At 35.9% G+C, this 18,080-nt stretch overlaps 1 protein-coding gene across 2 annotated transcripts; it reads right to left on the reverse strand.

The window, feature by feature from the left end:
* Nucleotides 1-1,984: 1,984 nt before the first annotated feature.
* Nucleotides 1,985-14,021, reverse strand: LOC110456995 (nucleoredoxin-like). Of its 2 annotated transcripts, none has more exons than XM_021508081.1 (4): nucleotides 13,902-14,021; nucleotides 6,910-7,030; nucleotides 4,551-4,747; nucleotides 1,985-2,553 (listed from the first exon to the last, which is right to left on the reverse strand). In XM_021508081.1, exons 2-4 carry the CDS (start codon nucleotides 7,001-7,003, stop codon nucleotides 2,419-2,421), a joined length of 426 nt encoding a protein of 141 aa, XP_021363756.1. In that variant the 5' UTR covers nucleotides 7,004-7,030; nucleotides 13,902-14,021; the 3' UTR covers nucleotides 1,985-2,418. The 2 variants fall into 2 exon arrangements, with proteins under 2 accessions (XP_021363756.1, XP_021363755.1); XM_021508080.1 differs by lacking the exon at nucleotides 13,902-14,021 and adding an exon at nucleotides 11,350-11,516.
* Nucleotides 14,022-18,080: the final 4,059 nt, after the last annotated feature.

Genomic DNA, 18,080 nt, shown 5'->3' on the forward strand with positions numbered 1-18,080 from the left:
GTCTGACCATGCTTCATAACATTGTAAACCAGAAAGTCGCTATCGTAAAATCAGACAGATTAATCCCTACAGTTAGAAAATCCCGAACAAACCACCAGTTTTCGTATCAAATTCCCCACTCAAAAACCCAGACCAGAAAGGCATCAATCTTCCCTCGAACTATACCCGAGTGGAATAAACTCCCACCTGAGATTATTTCGAGCCCCACAACGGAATTATTCAAATCAGCCCTCTACCGTCACTTTTCAAACGCAAATTAGACAATCTCGTATCTTTTAAAAACAATCTCTTTCCATGTTTCACTCCTCGTCTGACATTTTATCTTCAAATTGTTGAAGTTGGTCAGTACCATTTAGAAGTAGAAGTAGAAGGTCACAGGGCTCAAATATGTTAAAGAACCATTTGGACTAGATTCATGATATTGGGGTATGTTATGAAGTGCGAATCATTTTCTTAATTACAGTAATGAGGTCAAATGTCAACTTTAAGTGCTAGTCAGGGTTCAAATGTCAACATAGGTTAAAAGCTTTAACAATCTTCTTCTCAAGTTCCATAAGGCCCAGGGTCATATTTGGCCAGTATTTTTCTTGATTACAGTAATTAGGTCAAATGTCAACTTTAAGTGTTAGCCGGGGTCAAAGGTCAACGTGGGTTAAAAGCTTTGAAATAACAAAATAACAATTTCAAATTTCAAACAACATTATCTTGAGCGTTTAAGAAATGTTAAAATGTCTACCAAATTTAGTTACCAAATTTGGTCTGAAGTTACCTATATGTCCGTTTCATGTAACAAATGAAACAGGTGAGCGATACAGGTCCTCTGGGCCTCTAGTTCTCCATAATGATTTAGTTAATAAAGCAGGCCAAATGCACCCAATGGCCAAACAGTGAGAAAATAGCATAAGCACCATATTTACTTCTATTTCCAGGTGCTTCCATAAGAAAGATGCATGAAAGCAATATTTCCATCCAAGCGCGGTACTTTTTTAATTTCTCAACTAGGGGAGTTAGAGACCTGCTATGATGAATTTTAATAGTCTTTGATATTTTAGTGTTTGTAGATTTTTGTTGGGTTTTTTTTAACTTAAAGTCAATTTTTCTAGGAAATTTTAGACGTATAAATCTTAACATAATAAATTCAGTCGGCATGTGGACTGCATGACCAACATCAATAATAAAGCATGTCTCAAAGAAATCCGAGTAGAACCCAATGTAAGTACGTGGTATCGTTGCTGTTCGTGTGGCAATGCAACTAACAATGATGTAAATGTATGTTGAGAGATTTCTACCTAAGATACCCTTAGATATGCTGTTTTGATGTTACCGAGATGTGAAAAACATTCAAACCATGCGATAGCATTGCAATTTTTAGATCGAAGTTTGTGGACATTTTGTAATTTATCGATTGGTACGATCAAGACAGAAAGTACTAAATATTTGATAAATCGTTTTAGATGCCAACTTGATTTTCATTCGTGGCAGAGCTACTAAAACTTTGATTTAAATACACAAAGAACGTCGGTAACCTTTCATTATTATACACTGTACAGGGCGTAATCGGGGCAAATCGTCAATTTTCTTCCAATTAGTGAACAGTATTCGTCAGTTTACTTACTTAAGGGACAATAGCTAAATTAAGGCTAAAACCAGTTACTCTAACAAACTAAGAAGTCTTTAAATACAGATATGACTTAGATAGTTTGAACGCCTAGAGAGTTGACTATGAAGGTGAGCAAGGGCTAATGTGTTCATTGAATAGTTTTGAATAAAGTCTCCAGTATTATCTTTAATTTTCAGTCGCTGTACACATAAACAGGCGAACGACACAGGCTATTTGGCCTCTTTTTCTTATTATTCACTTTTCATAAACTAACCAATTTCGAACATATTTTTCTTTTAAACACTATCGAAGTCTAGATTTATAAGTGCCTATGTTTAAACATGTATCTTTAACCGGAGCAGGGATAAAACACAACAAACGTTATTCAGAAAACATTATTTTTAATAGATGAAGTGAGAATATATCTAGTTTCATTTAGAGTTCATCGGTTAATACGAAAGTAAACAGTGAGGATATCTTGAAATACTTGTTGCCGATATCTTGTACAACCTTATCGACAGAGAATAGAGATTGTTTTTGACAGGAATAAGACTAACTTGATGATAATTGCTGGGAAACATTGAACTAATTGCGTTATTGCACATTTTACTGATATGTAATGTGTAAATGATAATGTTCGTACACAAATTGGGCATTATTTTTACGTTTAGCATTGAAGCTTTGTGACCAAATGTTCCCAAACTATCTTAAACGTACACATCTGTTAGTGAAGATGTCCTGGTTTTTTAATTGAGCTGTCGCATTGTCCCGGTATATGAATCCCAGTCAAACTGCTTTGAACTTCCGAGACTTGATTTTTACTTGTTGGGAAATTTCAGATTGTTTTTACCGGCTACATGTCCTCTGCCGTCCATGTCAATCACAGTGCCATCCAGTGTGATAGCCACTAGTTTAGGAATACCTGTTACAGCGTACTTTGTGGATAATGCGTCCTGAAAATAATAATAGTAGTATTCAGGGAACATTTAAAACATGAACAAAACAATGTGTACTTTAATGGATAGAGACGTACATTCATTCTATTAGAAATTGTTATATTGGTTTAAGTGTTCGCTTTCATGATTTGTTAAAGCTATGTCATATGCAACGACGAAGCATATTGGAGTGACATGATTGTTCAATCCATATCAAGAAAATTCACAAAATAGATCACCAGGAAATAGACCAAAAGTAGCGGTAACCAGTCTATAGCTATATGGTAAAATTTAAATATCCGTCATATATGACGGTCATAATTTCTGCAGGTGAACTATGAACATGTGGTAATAAACTTCTTGGAAGGTTAGCAGTATAGGTTGTATGTATGTTTATCACATATTCAGACAGGGCTTACCAGAAACTGATTTATACAGCTACGGCTTATCATTTCCCATTCATGCCGAGTGGCTGAGCATAGATAATATGAATTAAAGCGACGGACACTGTTTAATCTCCTTATTTTGGATATATACGTGTATATGAACGTGTAGACATACTATGTCCTTAAAATGCAACAGTATGTCATATCACAGGGACATGATAATTTGTTACAGCTATATTTAGACCTAAACTAAGGTGTTCATCTAGTTTGACATGTTTTAGGGGTTTCGGTAAAAACGCCACCCCAATGATATAGTAATAATTTCTCGGGTCCATGTGTATCATATGTATGTGTGTATGTATGTTTAGCTGGTTTTAAATTGACAGTAGCTTTTTAGCCGATTGCATAAAATATCAAAATGCATAATGCGATATAATCACCTAATGATACACAATAAATCGATGATAGGTAAGGGATTTGAAAATATTACAATTTTAGTTGGCGTGAACATCGACGCTATAAAAAGTATATTTTCCTACCTCCAACATGTTGGATGGCTTTAGTTATTCCTGTTACTGAGGTAGTCTGGGACAATCAAAGTAGCCACATTTATTATCTCTATTTATTAGACAAATCTAACCCTTTGGTTTATTTTTGGTTGTATTTCTAACAGTTTAAATGTAGATTTATTTTGAGTTTGAAATGATAAAACAGCTTTATATATTATCAACCAGCTACGGGGATTCCAACAAAAATATTAATAGACCGTGATCGTTGACATATCTTATGTAGCCTTTTTAAAAAATCCTGACAAAAATTATATATACATACAGGATCCCCTGAATGAGAATCGGAAAGAAAATTAAATGACATTCAAAATATCTTTAATTTTGCATTAGATATTGTGAGGTTCGGAAAACATTACTGCAATGACAATGTACATGTATTGTAATATATTTCTTATATATATATATATTGCAATCGAATTTTCAGCTAAAGATTCCTTTTTTGCAACTAATAAAATATATTTAGCTATGCTGCAATATTCCCTATGAATTCAAATTAAATTCAATATGAAAATTGGTTGCAATTCCCACCACTAGATAATTATGAACATTTGCTTGTTACTATAATTGTTCGGAAAGTATTAAAACGATCTTAATAGAAAAATGGACTGCTTAATCCCCTTTGCTCTTAGTTGTGCATGTTCAAGATGGTTCCGAAGAACGGAATTATCACCAGTTAATCATCTTTGATACTGCATCTCAGATTTGTCATTGCCAATTTGTGCTCAAAAATTTATAAATTCTGATGATGAAAATAGTTTTAGTAATAAATTACTAAATGTTATCATAGAAAAAGCCCCTCAACTTTACCTGATTTGCATAATCCTTTTCTTAAATGTACCCTTACATGGGTTTGTTCTAGAAGAGAACAATGACACGAAGAGAAAATATCTATACCATAAACCAAGATCTTTCAAAGGAATGGGCCAAAAGTCCTCAGGAATTCCTTGTCTTATTTGATATTTCAGAATGTTCTTCAATTGGCTTAATCGGGCATAAAGTCATAATGTCATTTAAACATAATATTAATTTATATGTCAGATAGGCATCGTGTAAAACCTACCTTGAGCTTTCCCAGGTTTTCCCATGTCAGAGCATACCAGGGCATTTCTGAATAGTACGCTGTGAAATCTCCTTCACTCCTATCTGAACTGACAAACACGATTTCGAATTCTTCTTCCGTTTTCTTTTTGTACACTTCACTCAACTTAGGGGTAAAGCCTCGGCACGGTGGGCACCAATGAGCGGAGAAATACAGACCTTTTTAACAGAAAATGTATTTTGTACTGATCACACTATCATCATTCTTTCAAAAGATTTAAGTGACACAATTGTTATTTTAGCACAACTTAGTCGGAATGCCTTGAAACTTATGAGGTGATCTGTCGTCCGGCAATGGATTTCTTTTGGGAACTATTGAGACTTTTCATGGTAATTGGCTGTTGACTTCCTAGAGTGCATCCTGACAAACTTTACGACAAATAGCCTTGATCTATTCTACATGTCCTTCAATGTCACATAGGAAATAGCGGCGTCCGTCGTCCGTACGTCAACCTTTCCCTTAAAAAACTACTAGTCCTGAACGACTCAGTGGGTTTTGAGTAATTTTGGCCTGGAACTCTTTTGGGCAAAAGGGACTCAATTTTGTATTAAAAAAGTGTATGCCAAATAGGGAAAGTCTAGGATAACCTTTAAAATCCTCCTCCTTTAGTTTGATTGGAGGGATTTTATCCAAATTTGGTCCAAAACATCATTAAGCAAGGAGGACTCCATTCTGAATAGATGGAGAGTGTGGTCGCCATGGGGTTTGATCGGAGGGATTTTAACCAAATTTTGTTTAGAGCATCCTTGGACAAAGGGGACTCAATTTCGTATCAATGGAGGGTTGCTTTTGAGCGGCAGAGTGGCGGGGACCAAAAGGGAAAATTGAAGTAAATGTTGAAAAACCCATCCCAATACATTGGTGCAGAAAGAATGACCCTATCAGGGACGGGTGTTGTAGAGAGACGGAACAAATGTTTGGAAATAGTTGCAGTTTTATATTCAATAAGAATAATTTACTGTTGTTGCGTTATTAACAATACAGGCTCTCTGTGCCTCTTGTTGTATCCACGTGACATAAGTATTCTCCCACAAAATTAGTGGAATGATGTAGATACTGACCCTCCTGAGGCTGAGAAGGAGTGTCAAAATGAGCCATAATTGATTATAAGCTTTAAATATAATTTCCTCTAAAACTGCTGGACAACTTTTTACCAAATTGCAGTGGGAACATGTTTAGCCTAGTGGCATCAGAAATTATGTAAATACACTGACTGGACATTTTATGGGTCGAATTGGTTTGATCTAAACTACATCTTCTTCCAAGCTAATTGTAAATTTTCAACCAAATCGTGTTTGTTGCATGATTAGTCATAGGGACCAGACTTCATGTTAAAAGGGGCTGATTGACGGGTTTAAATAGGCCCAGTTCGCGGATTTTCTTTAAATGGCATCACCCAAACTACTGAATATGTTTTCATCTAAGTTGTAGCGGCAGCATGCATATCCCTTTGAGCTCAATATCTATACAAGTAATTAACTTTGGGGCAGGGTAAAAGGTGTAAAATGGCTGAATGGCTTAAAACTACATCTCCCAAACTACCAGACAGGTTACAACAAACTTATGGTGATACAATGCTCAGCTTATGATAGTAATCAGTTATACAAATGGTCTAAGGGGAAAGGTAAAAGTGTCAAATAGCTTAACTTGCTTAAAATAAAGGACTGGTGGTCTGAGTGGCAGGGAAAACAGTAATTTTACGATTATGTTATAAATGATATTCCCCCAAACTACTTGACAGATCTCAACCAAATCGTAGTGACAGCATACTTGTTCTTACCCACAAGGGGTCAAAGATTTTACAAATATAGGGACTGACTCTTGTTGGGAATCAGGAGCAGTTTCACAAGTTGTCAAACTAGCTTATCTGATTAACACGCCTTATTACCCCGATAACTCTTAAAGTTTCAACTAAATACAGCCGTTAGCATCCCTTCAGTTGATGGTGATTAAATGTTATGCAGATAAAGGCGCTGTCCCTTCTTGTAGCTTAGGAACGGGGTCAAAAAGAGTCATATTGGCTGATTTGTTTAAACGAAATATCTTCCAAAACAAAACTGCTAGACAGGTTTCAACCAAATAATGGTAACATCCTAACCCATTTATAATAGAGATAATGTGGCTAACAATGTTGGGGTATCCTCCCAAATTACTGAGTAGGTTTCAACCATGCACGCTTTCAAAATAGCCAGGTAGTTGATATTCATCCCTCTTCGTTTGGTTCAACAAAAGCAACAACAACAGCAACCCCTAAAGATGGTATGGTATAGCTTTCCATACTGCCAGAGCAATAAATGTACAAGTTGTATATATTACTTACATATGCCAGTTTTTCCTTCCAGCGCTTTCTCTATGGATACTTTTTCCGTGCCTTTCATTAAAGTATCTCCCAAGAGTGCTTTCAACTCGGCCATGTCGATGTGAGTAAGCAACAAAATTATCTGAAACGCAGTAAATATATCGTGTTATTTTATATAATACCATAAATATTTTGTTTTTTAAACCATGTGAACATTTAATAACAAACATAATATATCGGGCGGACTGAAACAAACATAGTATACACTGCTACATTTGCACATTTAAGATACATCGATCATTGATTGTATAAGAGTACCTTAGGAAAACATCATTGGAATACATTTTATTTGAACATTTACGTTCAAAATTGGAAGTACTATATATGCTTAGATAATGTCTTTTCAATATCAAATAAAATGCACAAGAGTATAATGGCACAGGGACATGAGAATTTGTTACAGCAATATTTGGCCCCAAGATAAGGTGTTTAGAGTAAAAATACCTCCCCCAATGATGATAATCGTATATCAATGATGATAATCGTATATTATCATCATTGGGTGGCATTTTACCGAAAACTGATCTAAACCTCTAAAACGTGTAAAATTTCTCGAAAAACTTTACGTTAGGTCCAAATATAGCTGTAACAAATTCAGTTTGTACCGCACATACGGATTATATTGTTTATCGTATCTAGGGTAAACAACAAACAACGTTAGCCAGCTAGTCATCTATTGACAGAAGTATTTACTGTACACACACGTATGGACTCGTGTAGAGATAATCAAAACTGCGTTGGCCAGTAGTTCATTTGTAATTCTACTACCAAGAACTTTCTAATCAGATGACGACATAGTAGTGCCGAGTGAGTGGGTTACTAGCGCGCTGATAGGTATGCTTTACTTACACACTCACTCGAATGGTTCGGAAATAAATAACATATCATTTTAATTCCTGTTATAGATATTTAAAGGAGTTCAATTCCTGCAATAGATATTTAAAGGAGTTCGATTCCTGCAATAGATATTGAAAGGAGTTCAATTCCTGCAGTAGATATTTAAAGGAGTTCAATTCCTGCATCAGATATGTAAAGGAGTTAAATTCCTGCAATAGATATTTAGAGGAGTTCAATTCCTGCAATAGATATTCAAAGGAGTTCCAGCCACCATAGACTTCGACCCCATTGGGTTCCTGCTTTAACGTTGGTAAAACAATCTAGAAAACGTCAGGGTTTCTTGATTAAAAACGTTTTCAAAGTTTTAAAATTGGATGTTGAATATTTTAACCTTATTCTATCGCTACCATAAATTGTAGGGGAAAAAAACTAAATTCCTGGTACCGTAACAGTGCGGAATCGTCTCGGGTTTCTAGTTAACGTGCCTGTCGAGATGCACAATACCCGGCTGAACTACTGAGCGAGTCCTAGGGTTATACCGTTGTTACACTAATTTGGTTTACTCTACATAAAGCCTCGTCAACATATTTTGATAACTTATGTTGACATACGTAACTCGTTAGTCGATGGCATAAATATGCCATCGTATCCTTACATGACCTTTTTGCATAATCTGAGCAACATAGACGTCGGGTTTATTTTCCTAGATATTGAACACATTGGAAACTGATAAGAAGATCTTGTGTAATTAATACCATATAGCGGAAGCGGGAACAATAACTTTAATTAATTCACACGACTTATGATACAAGTTATTTCAACTTACGTTAACCACTATCTTGTTAGCGCGCGGTGGTGTAAATGTGAGAGGTAACCGGAGAACCCGGAGAAAACCCACGTGGTCGGGAAAGTGACCCAATAAAAGTGACACCATGCATTTCACGTCAAATCGGGGAATCGAACCCAAGCTGCCTTGGTGAAAGGCGAGTGCGTTATCCACTGCGCCACCCGACCACCCGAATCGAGCCATGTAGTAAATCATCAGGTAACAAAGCAGAAATGAAATAAACAATGTGTCATACTATTATTCTATTATGGCCCTTTCCCAAGGGAACTGTTCTCTTATAGTGTTGTCTGAAGAGGCACTATACCTCTCCAGACAACACTTTAAGAGAACTGTTCCCGAGGGAAAGGGTTATAATAGGTTTAGTACATCACATGACTGTCATTTGACAATAAAAAGTAACATATTTAATAATTAACAAATGGCAATCAGATAATTTTTTGAGTAGATCTCTCCTTTTTTGTTGCGTATTCGATTCACTGAATTGAAACACCGCTAGGTCACATACGGTTCCCCTATCCAGTATGAAGTGTTTAAGGACTGCGACGTCAAATGATGTCGCCTGCTTCGTCTTTATGCATTGCTGAGCCTCTGCGAGGCAATCGGTATTCATGGTCCCGATATTCGAAGTCATTTTGGCAGACGACAACAATGAAGTGAAAGAGTAGAATATGTACAGCGCCCCCTAAGTATAGTTCCCGTTGTCAAGGGCGGGTGCTAACTATACCAAATAGAACAAGGGTAGTTATCCAATAGCTATCCTAGAAATTATCATGTGATGTACTAATACTGTACAGGAGCAAGAAAGGGAACGATGTTTCAACAAGTTATGCAATACCTGGTTTAGTACATGTAAACTCAACGGTGATTGATAAAGAACCACTGAATAGGTGTGCAAAAATTGCTCATTCGGCTTTATTTCTTTTTATTTGTCAAACAAAAACTTAATTACACAAATGGTAATGGCATTTAATTCATACTTTGCACAAAATTGTTTTAAAAGATGTGTGTTTTCGTTAATAAGTGCAACAATATAAACAATATATCTATTAAAGTGGAAACGGAAGTACAACTCATAACTCAATTAAATATGCATGGATTCTGTTATTTTTGGAGCTTGATTGAACATTGCCATTTTGCAAGCACATCAGAAGTTGGAGTGATCCATAAATATTACAGCAGTTATAATCCGGATTGCATCAGCAACTTAACCTACATAGGAAGTAGTATTTAAGTACAATTATTGGTTATGCCAAGTTTGACGTAAATTATTTGTGGTGGGTGGACGGACGAACAAAACACAATATCTCACTTGTTCGAAAAAGAAGAGAGCACAATGAGAGTCATAATACTACTAATTAACTATGTGAGCAGGAAGCTTTCAAAAAGAAGGATATCAACGGTCACCAATTTACAAGGCAAATAATACAAAGTTAATGCTGTAAATACGAGTTTCCTCCTACTGGCCGGGACCACAATTTAACCTGAGACATAGGATGTAATTAAAGAGTTTGCTTAGAGATATTAATATCATGCTAGATACGTTCCTTAACTCTATTATCGATATTTACAAAATAAGTTATTTAGTCTAAAAAATAATATTTATGATAGTTTGTTCCGTGTGTGTATTTGAGAGTGGAAACAGTAAAGAGTATGAAATATTATTGAGAAGTGTATGTTTTAAAGGACATTCCCTCCCGAATTTTTTGCTGGATTTTAATCAAAATGTTATAATAAGGACAGATGCACCAATTGGAGAGAGAGGGTTACGAGGATATTTTAAGTATGCTTATGACTACAACTCTCAAAAACGATTTAATAGATATTAAAATGAAAAAAGGCTATGACCCTACGTAGGGGCAAAGTATATCAGGGTTCCCAACAAGGCTACTCGACGTTAGTGTTGGAACTATTACTCCTTAAGACTTGATTTCAAGTAAATTCGACATTTAACATCAATAGTTGAATGTGTAAGCAGATGTAATAATGAAAACTGTCCTACAATGTACGACACTTATCTATCCCTCAAAGGTCACTTTGCCCTTTGGATAGCCCTATAAGCAGTAAGGGATATTTCCATTCCCCAGTAATTAATAGTAAAGGTATATGCATAGCTTTGTGGCATGATCCGTATTATACAAAGACATGATAGAGGTTTCCCAACCCAAGTTCGATATATTTATATGTACAGTACCGCACAAGTATTAAATCATTAAAGAATGCATTTGAGTAATCCTGGACAAAGAAATAAGTAGAGCGTTACATTATTTAAACCGTAGGCGTGTTAGGCTAGTTATTTTGTTGTAAGGTCGCGACACACGTTTACGTATACACACATCGCCAACGACGATCGATCATATACGTGTCCCTACTTGTATTACCAGTGTTATTGCTATTTATAGTACTGAATACAGAAAATGAAACCTAGGATCAATTACAGATTCGAGAGACGGGTATATGCAATATTGCTATAGGCATATAGATTCACTTTCCAAAGATGTACACCAATATATGTTATAAAATCAAAAATGTTTCTTTTTTGACATTTTAGTATTTGCAAGTCATTTCCGCGTTCACAAATCAGAGTTCATGTAGTATACAAATATTTACAAGCCAATTCGCCTATTAATCAACACACACATATATATATACACAAATATGTATATGCTGTACATCGGCATTATCAAATAAATGCACAAGCGTATGTAGTGAAAGCATACTTATCGGTGAATTGACGACTCCGGTCTTCTTGTAGTGACTATAGACAACTACCAAAGCCAGTTGGTACTCTATATTGTATACGGGTTCTATATATGAGTACCGTATCTATGGTTAACAGCAAACAGTGTGTTAGTCATCGACTGAAATAAGTATCCGCGGACTGCGTTCGTTACGGACTCGTATAGGGATAATCAATACTGTGTTGGTTCAATAGTATGAATAACACTACACGGAGCTATATATGTAGATTACAGGCGGACTGAAAGGTACAGTTTCTTCTTCTTCTTCTTCCTTTACAAGGATCAGACTCAGAGGTTTGAGCGCACTTGATCCTGGGAGGTGGCATTAAAAATGTTAAAAACAAATATTTTTGTTAATTTGTACTATAAGATAAAAACAGAAAACACTTTATGGAAGGTTGAAACTAGCCAGGGCAGACCTGAAAGAGTTCAGGTTTGGCTCCCGTGCTAGGGATGATGGTAGCGAATTCCAGTTAACAATAGTTCTAGGGAAGAATGAATATTTATACAAATTTGTTTGGGTTGATATTTGATTAATTCTGTGGGCCCCTCTGGTTCACCTGTCGCCTGATGTTATGAATTGGGATGGATCAATAGCCACATGTCCGTTTATTATTTTATATAACATTATGAGCCTGGCTTTTGCTCTTCGCTGGGCTATTGGCTCCCAGTTAAGAATATTTATCATGTTGGTGACACATCATGGCTACCTAGATCTATGATAATTAAATAAGTATCTGGCAGCCCTACGCTGTACATTTTCAATTGCTAGGACCTGGTCTGAAATAAAAGGGTCCCAGCAAGTGGCTGCATATTCTAGTGATGGTCTTACTAGTGTGGTGAATGTCAGGGTTTTGACTTTTCTGGTGCATGATGACATGTTGCGACGCAGAAATCCAAGTGTCCTATTTGCCTTGTTGGTGATGGATTGTATGTGTTTATCCCAATTTAGGTCTGAGGTGAAAGTGACCTCTAGGTATTTGAGTCTTATTTTTTTCAAAACGTGATTGTGCAGGGAGTAGCTAAACTTAATTGGATTTTTCTTTTTAGATATGTTGATGATAGATATTTTTTGGCGTTAAAATTCATTTGCCATTTACCCTCCCAGATTTCCAAGAATTTGAGGTCGTTTTCCAGTTTCTGACAGTCTTCTAATGAATTAATTTCTGTATATAATAAGCAGTCGCCAGCAAAGAGTTTGATGTCGCAGGAAACTGAGTCGATGATGTCATTGATGTAGACCAAAAAGAGAAGTGTGCCAACAACCGTTCCCTGAGGTACCCCGGATAGGACGGGGGCGGTATCAGAGCTGGTACCGTTAATTATTACTTTCTGTTGTCTGTTGTTCAGAAAAGAGGAAAACCAACCAGCAGTATCTGGATCTACCCCATAATATTCTAGTTTGGAAAGTAATCTTGAATGAGGGACTTTGTCGAATGCTTTCGAGAAATCTAAAAGGGCGACGTAAATTTGTTTATTTTTATCAAGGTTCCTTGGTAGTTTAAATAGTAATCCGATGGCCGATATCAGCCGTCACTTAGCTCGTATTTATGTAGGTAAAAGTAGTATGACAGCTTACTCGCAAGTGATACGAGTAACTGTATAGAAGTAAAAATATCATGGCAGATTACCCGCAAGTGATACGAGTAACTGTATAGAAGTAAAAAATAACATAACAGCTTACCCGCAAGTGATAAGAGTAACTGTATAGAAGTAAAAATAACATGACAACTTACTCGCAAGTGACACGAGCAATTGTATAAAGGTAAAATAATATGACAACTTACCCGCAAGTGATACGAGTAACTGTAAAGGTTAAATAACATGACAGCTTACCCGCAAGTGATACGAGCAATTGTATAAAGGTAAAATAACATGGCAGCTTACTCGCAAGTGATACTCGCATCACTTGCTAGTAACCTGTCATTTTACTTTTACTTTAGTACAATAACTCGTATCACTTGCGAGTAACATGTCATAAATATAGAACATATAGAGTATACATTATACTTATTTATAAATGTGCAAATAATGTTCCTGAAATAAGATATATTAGCGCATTTCTTTTTAAACTGTCAAACAAATACTGAATTCAACGAATAAATATGGTCCCTTTCTTATTCGTATCTAGTGCACACTGTGAGATAAATCTCCAGAAAGTAATTTTCGCCAGAGATGTACAATATCGTTGTGAGTTTTCTTCTGCGTAGGACACACAGAACATTGCCGCCGTATGTTGTTTACGGTGCAGGAAGCGTTATGCAACGAATATAAATACATGTCTTCTTCCATTGCTAGTAAAACCGATTTAAATGGGGGCATACAGGTATAATTAAAGAGTTACCATCGGAGCAAATCAAAGTACATGTAGCATTTTTATGTTTGAAAATGTAATAGGAGAGGAACTGCATGAAACCGGGACCCTCCGAACTAGAGCTACCTGGACCCAGCCCACATATAAGAACAGTCTAGATATATATTGTACATTGCTGTATCAAATAAATGCATAAGAATATGAGGTGGAAGCATACTTATCGGTGAATTGACGACTCCGGTCTTCTTGTAGTCACTATAGACAACTACCTAAATCTACAGCAAACACTGCGTGAGTCATCGACTGAAATAAATATTCGTGGAAAGCCTTTAATAGCATCTATAATAGCACTGAGGTCACAATTAAATGCTTCCGGGTTCAGTACCCCACGAATGAAGTCCCTTAGAAATATAGGTACTTCAGTAAAAACTATACAATGCCTTTTAGAACTTGGTGTATGTGTAAAAGTTTCGTGTTAAAATACTGTGGAGATATCAATCTAACAATTTCTGTGTCAAATTTTTATATTGTGCATTTAATTTTTGGTGCAGGTAGCTGTGTGAAAAGTCCTGTGTTTACCTCTACCCCTGACCGGGAAGTTTATTTTTGACATTGGTGACACATGCAGACGATTATCTCAAGAAAAAGGCCAACATGCTATGTTGAAATTTTGATATTTTACTCCCAAGATGTTGCTCTTGACCAGGTTAGATGGAAANGTCCACATGTATCTGTCAAAATGTCTAAGTCTGTAATACAGATAGGGATGCCACATAGACCCCTCCCCTCGGAGTATTGAAACCAAGAGTAGCCGTGACTCAGCCATGGGGCAATAAACCAAAATGCAGTCACACAGGCAAACTGAAGCCATGAAAAAAAATGTATATTACATTATCAGCAAACGGGCACCCTATCTATTATCAACTTATTAACTGAAGCTATACTTGGTGATTATAATGCTAATTTGTATATTCATCTAAAGACTCGTCCAATCACTCTTTTTAAAACATGCTATAAGAAGAAAAGAGGTATTCGAAGTCCCATATGATATTACTGTACGTCGAGAGCCAGGAAAGTATATGTATAGATATATAACATCAGGAACTTGAGCATATGTTACAGCTATATTGGACCTAAGCTCAAGTATTCAGAGTAATTTTACACGTTTAAGGGGTTTAGCTATTTTTTTCGAGAATAAGTATTCGCGGAAAGTGTTTGTTAATTCACGCTAGCGCTGTACCCACTACACATAACGCGAATAAAACAAAACTCCAGATTACGTGCCGGATTATTGCAAATACATATTTACAAAAGAATTTGACACAAGTTTTCACAACTTATCACAGTCCTTTTCTTCAAATACATGAATATAAACAATAACTTGACAAGGTAATTTACGCAATATATATAAATTATGTTTTTATATGGAAATAGAAAATAGAGAGGAAGAATAGACGGAGAGAGAAACGATGTAAAGGATAGTAACACTGGTAGAGTCGGAGAAAAAAGAGTGATAGAGAGAGAAAGATGATCACTTTCAGCCACTTTGCATTTGCTGATATAATTTTGAACAGATTTTGCAATTGAGGTATTTTCATCATTGCTGAATTTAGGATGATATTATACTCTGATATCATCATTTTTACAGAAAACTGATCTCAACCTTTAAAACGTGTAAAATTGCTCTGAACATCTTAATTTAGGTCCAAATTTAGATGTAACAAATTATCGGGTCCCTGTATACATACATACATATACATGTACAGTGCAGTACATTATATACAAATATTAAACCGTACATGTTTGTTCTTGGAAAGTGTAAACGGAAGTACCATCACGCACTTAGGAAGGAGGAAGATAATAGCACGGGATCTGACAGACAATTATCAATATAAATATATTACAGTACTTAATCGTATTCTGAATACTTGATTGACGTAAGCCCTACCATGCATCAAAAGATTTTATCTTAAGAGTTGAGTAAGTGCCGAGTCAAAGCAAACAACGGACACAAAACACCCGATAAAAGGGAACAAATATAGCGTCACGATGTGATTGAGAAAGATATTTTCGCCAGAGACGTTCAATATCGTTTTGAGCTTTCCTCTGCGTAATACACACACAGAACATTGCCGCCTTATAGCATGTTGTTTGCGAGCGGGAAGCGTACAATGCAACGAAAATATATTAGTTGTTACCAATTTAAACGGCTAAGAATACGCAGCTGGTGTTAAAAATACTAGTTTTCTTCCATTGGTCGTAAACCCGATTAATGGGGCAGCATAAAGGTATTATTAAAGAGTTATTCGATCCATGCAGGATAATTAAGTACCGTCTATGACCGATATCGTGATAGTTTTACATTAGCTATTAGGTCTAAAAAGTATGTATATATATAGGCGTTAATCTGCTCTTTTTGTCTTTGAGTAAAAGTAATTGTACTTTGTATGAAATATTGTGCATTTTCATACCGTTATATTCATTAAACATTTAATATTTATAATCATGTTAATTAAATTCGAGTGACGACGAAATTATTATTCTTTAATATTATTACAGATCAGAATCTATATGACGGGGAAACAAAACGTCGTGTTTCACATTTGAGCTGAAGTTTCCACGTTCCGATTTCCCCTTAATCATGAGCTTCTCACAGGCACGTAGTTGGGCATCCTCGATACTCCAGGGGTTATGCTCACTTTCGCTCTCTACACCCCTGGAATATGTCATGGCAAAATTGAAGACACGAAAATAGCTGTTTGATTGGTCTCTGGAAAAAAAATACTGACCAATCGCTAAGCTGACACCTGTCCATTGAAGATTACAAAAGAGAGACGCCCGACTTCAAAGTCTGTCATATTGTACCCTTAAGTAACTGCGAGATTCTTTTGATGTATATCAAAGGATCGAACTAGTCTTCTAGTCTCATCAACAATTTTGCTATGACATATTCCAGGGGTGTAGAGAGCGTAAGTAAGCGTAACCCCTGGAGTATCGAGTATGGTAACTCCTGTAGGAACTCTATCTAAATCAGAGATCTATCGTTATGAATCTCTGATTTAGATAGAGTTCCTACAGGAATTACGAGGATGGTAGCTGGGCGGTACAAGTTTATCATCTTTTTAACTGTACCATTATTCAATCAATATTTCGGACTAAAACAATAAATACAAACTAAATGGTACACTTGAAGATTTGTATAATGCTTATTTATTTGTAAATATTGCAACGAAGTGCCTGTAAAATGAATGCGGCAAACGGCAGCTGGCCTCAGACCACAATTAATTCTACTATATGTTATACCAAAGGAAAACAACTATTAAAATATTTTAAAACTTTGCACAGGGCCTGGTTCCTATTTTATATTGTAGATCTATTCAAACTGAACGCACAGTGAGCTGGAAAGTACGTCACGACCGGCATTTAAGAAAGACAATTTTATTTGAATGTCACTACCCTGCATGTATAGGGGAAAATACTAAAAATCACACAAAATATCACTGCGCAAGCCTCACCACTCATCGTGTCCTGCTGCCAATACAAACTTGGAAACTGTGTCAAACAAAATTTAATCACTAGAATAGATACTGTTGAACAATTCTATGTAAAAAAAACGGTACATATCTGGCATACATCAGACTAGAAAAACTATTTAGTAACCCACCTGAAATGTCCTTATGCACTACATTCGCCGGAAGTGTTATTGTGGTCTGAGGCCAGATGTGTAAAACTAGCTTTGAGCACGCACAGTTTCGTATTTTTCTACAGCAAGTATAACTAACACCAATATAAAATATCATCAATAACTTTAGTTGATATATTTAAATATTAGTTATTATATTAACGCATATATTTTAAAAGATTGGTATTAGAAAGCACACATTACTATATACTAAAATGGCTGGAATAATCCCGAGTTATAAACTTTTCCGAACGAAACTCAAGTGTTCCGAAGAGCCATTGGGAACTTAGAAAAAAAATATTTTTATTATTCAAATGACCATTGGTTTTTGTTGGCCTAAAAGAAAAAGGGTCAGAAATAGTTCTTATTGGTGAGAATCACTGTCATTTGCTAATCTGTTGCATGTCATTTTCAACCCGAATGAGACAAATGAAAGTAGTTTGCAGAGGATTAATATGATAATATGGTGTTGGTGCAGCTGTAATGATGCCAAAATCGGTAAGAGCGCAGAATTATTATCATAATCAGTCGCCACAATACTATATGGTTAATAATTAGCTAATTCCATATTGGCCCAGTTATTAGGCCGAGGTCTGTCAATATGACTGACCGAGACCTAATAACTGGGCGAATATGTAATTAGCTAATTATTGACCCTTTTATTAATTAACTATGTAGATATAAAAACAACGAAACAGGTAATTCTTACATGTT

This window comes from Mizuhopecten yessoensis, unplaced genomic scaffold (assembly GCF_002113885.1).
Source record: "Mizuhopecten yessoensis strain PY_sf001 unplaced genomic scaffold, ASM211388v2 scaffold8991, whole genome shotgun sequence".
NCBI lineage: Eukaryota > Metazoa > Mollusca > Bivalvia > Pectinida > Pectinidae > Mizuhopecten > Mizuhopecten yessoensis.

Excerpts from the sequence above, each read along its gene's own strand:
- LOC110456995 (XM_021508081.1), bottom strand. The coding sequence starts at position 7,003 with ATGGCCGAGTTGAAAGCACTCTTGGGAGATACTTTAATGAAAGGCACG. Across the intron at positions 4,748-6,909 it reads GGAAGGAAAAACTGGCATAT|GTCTGTATTTCTCCGCTCAT; the intron begins GTAAGTAATATA and ends TCTGTTAAAAAG. Across the intron at positions 2,554-4,550 it reads AAAACCTGGGAAAGCTCAAG|GACGCATTATCCACAAAGTA; the intron begins GTAGGTTTTACA and ends TATTATTTTCAG.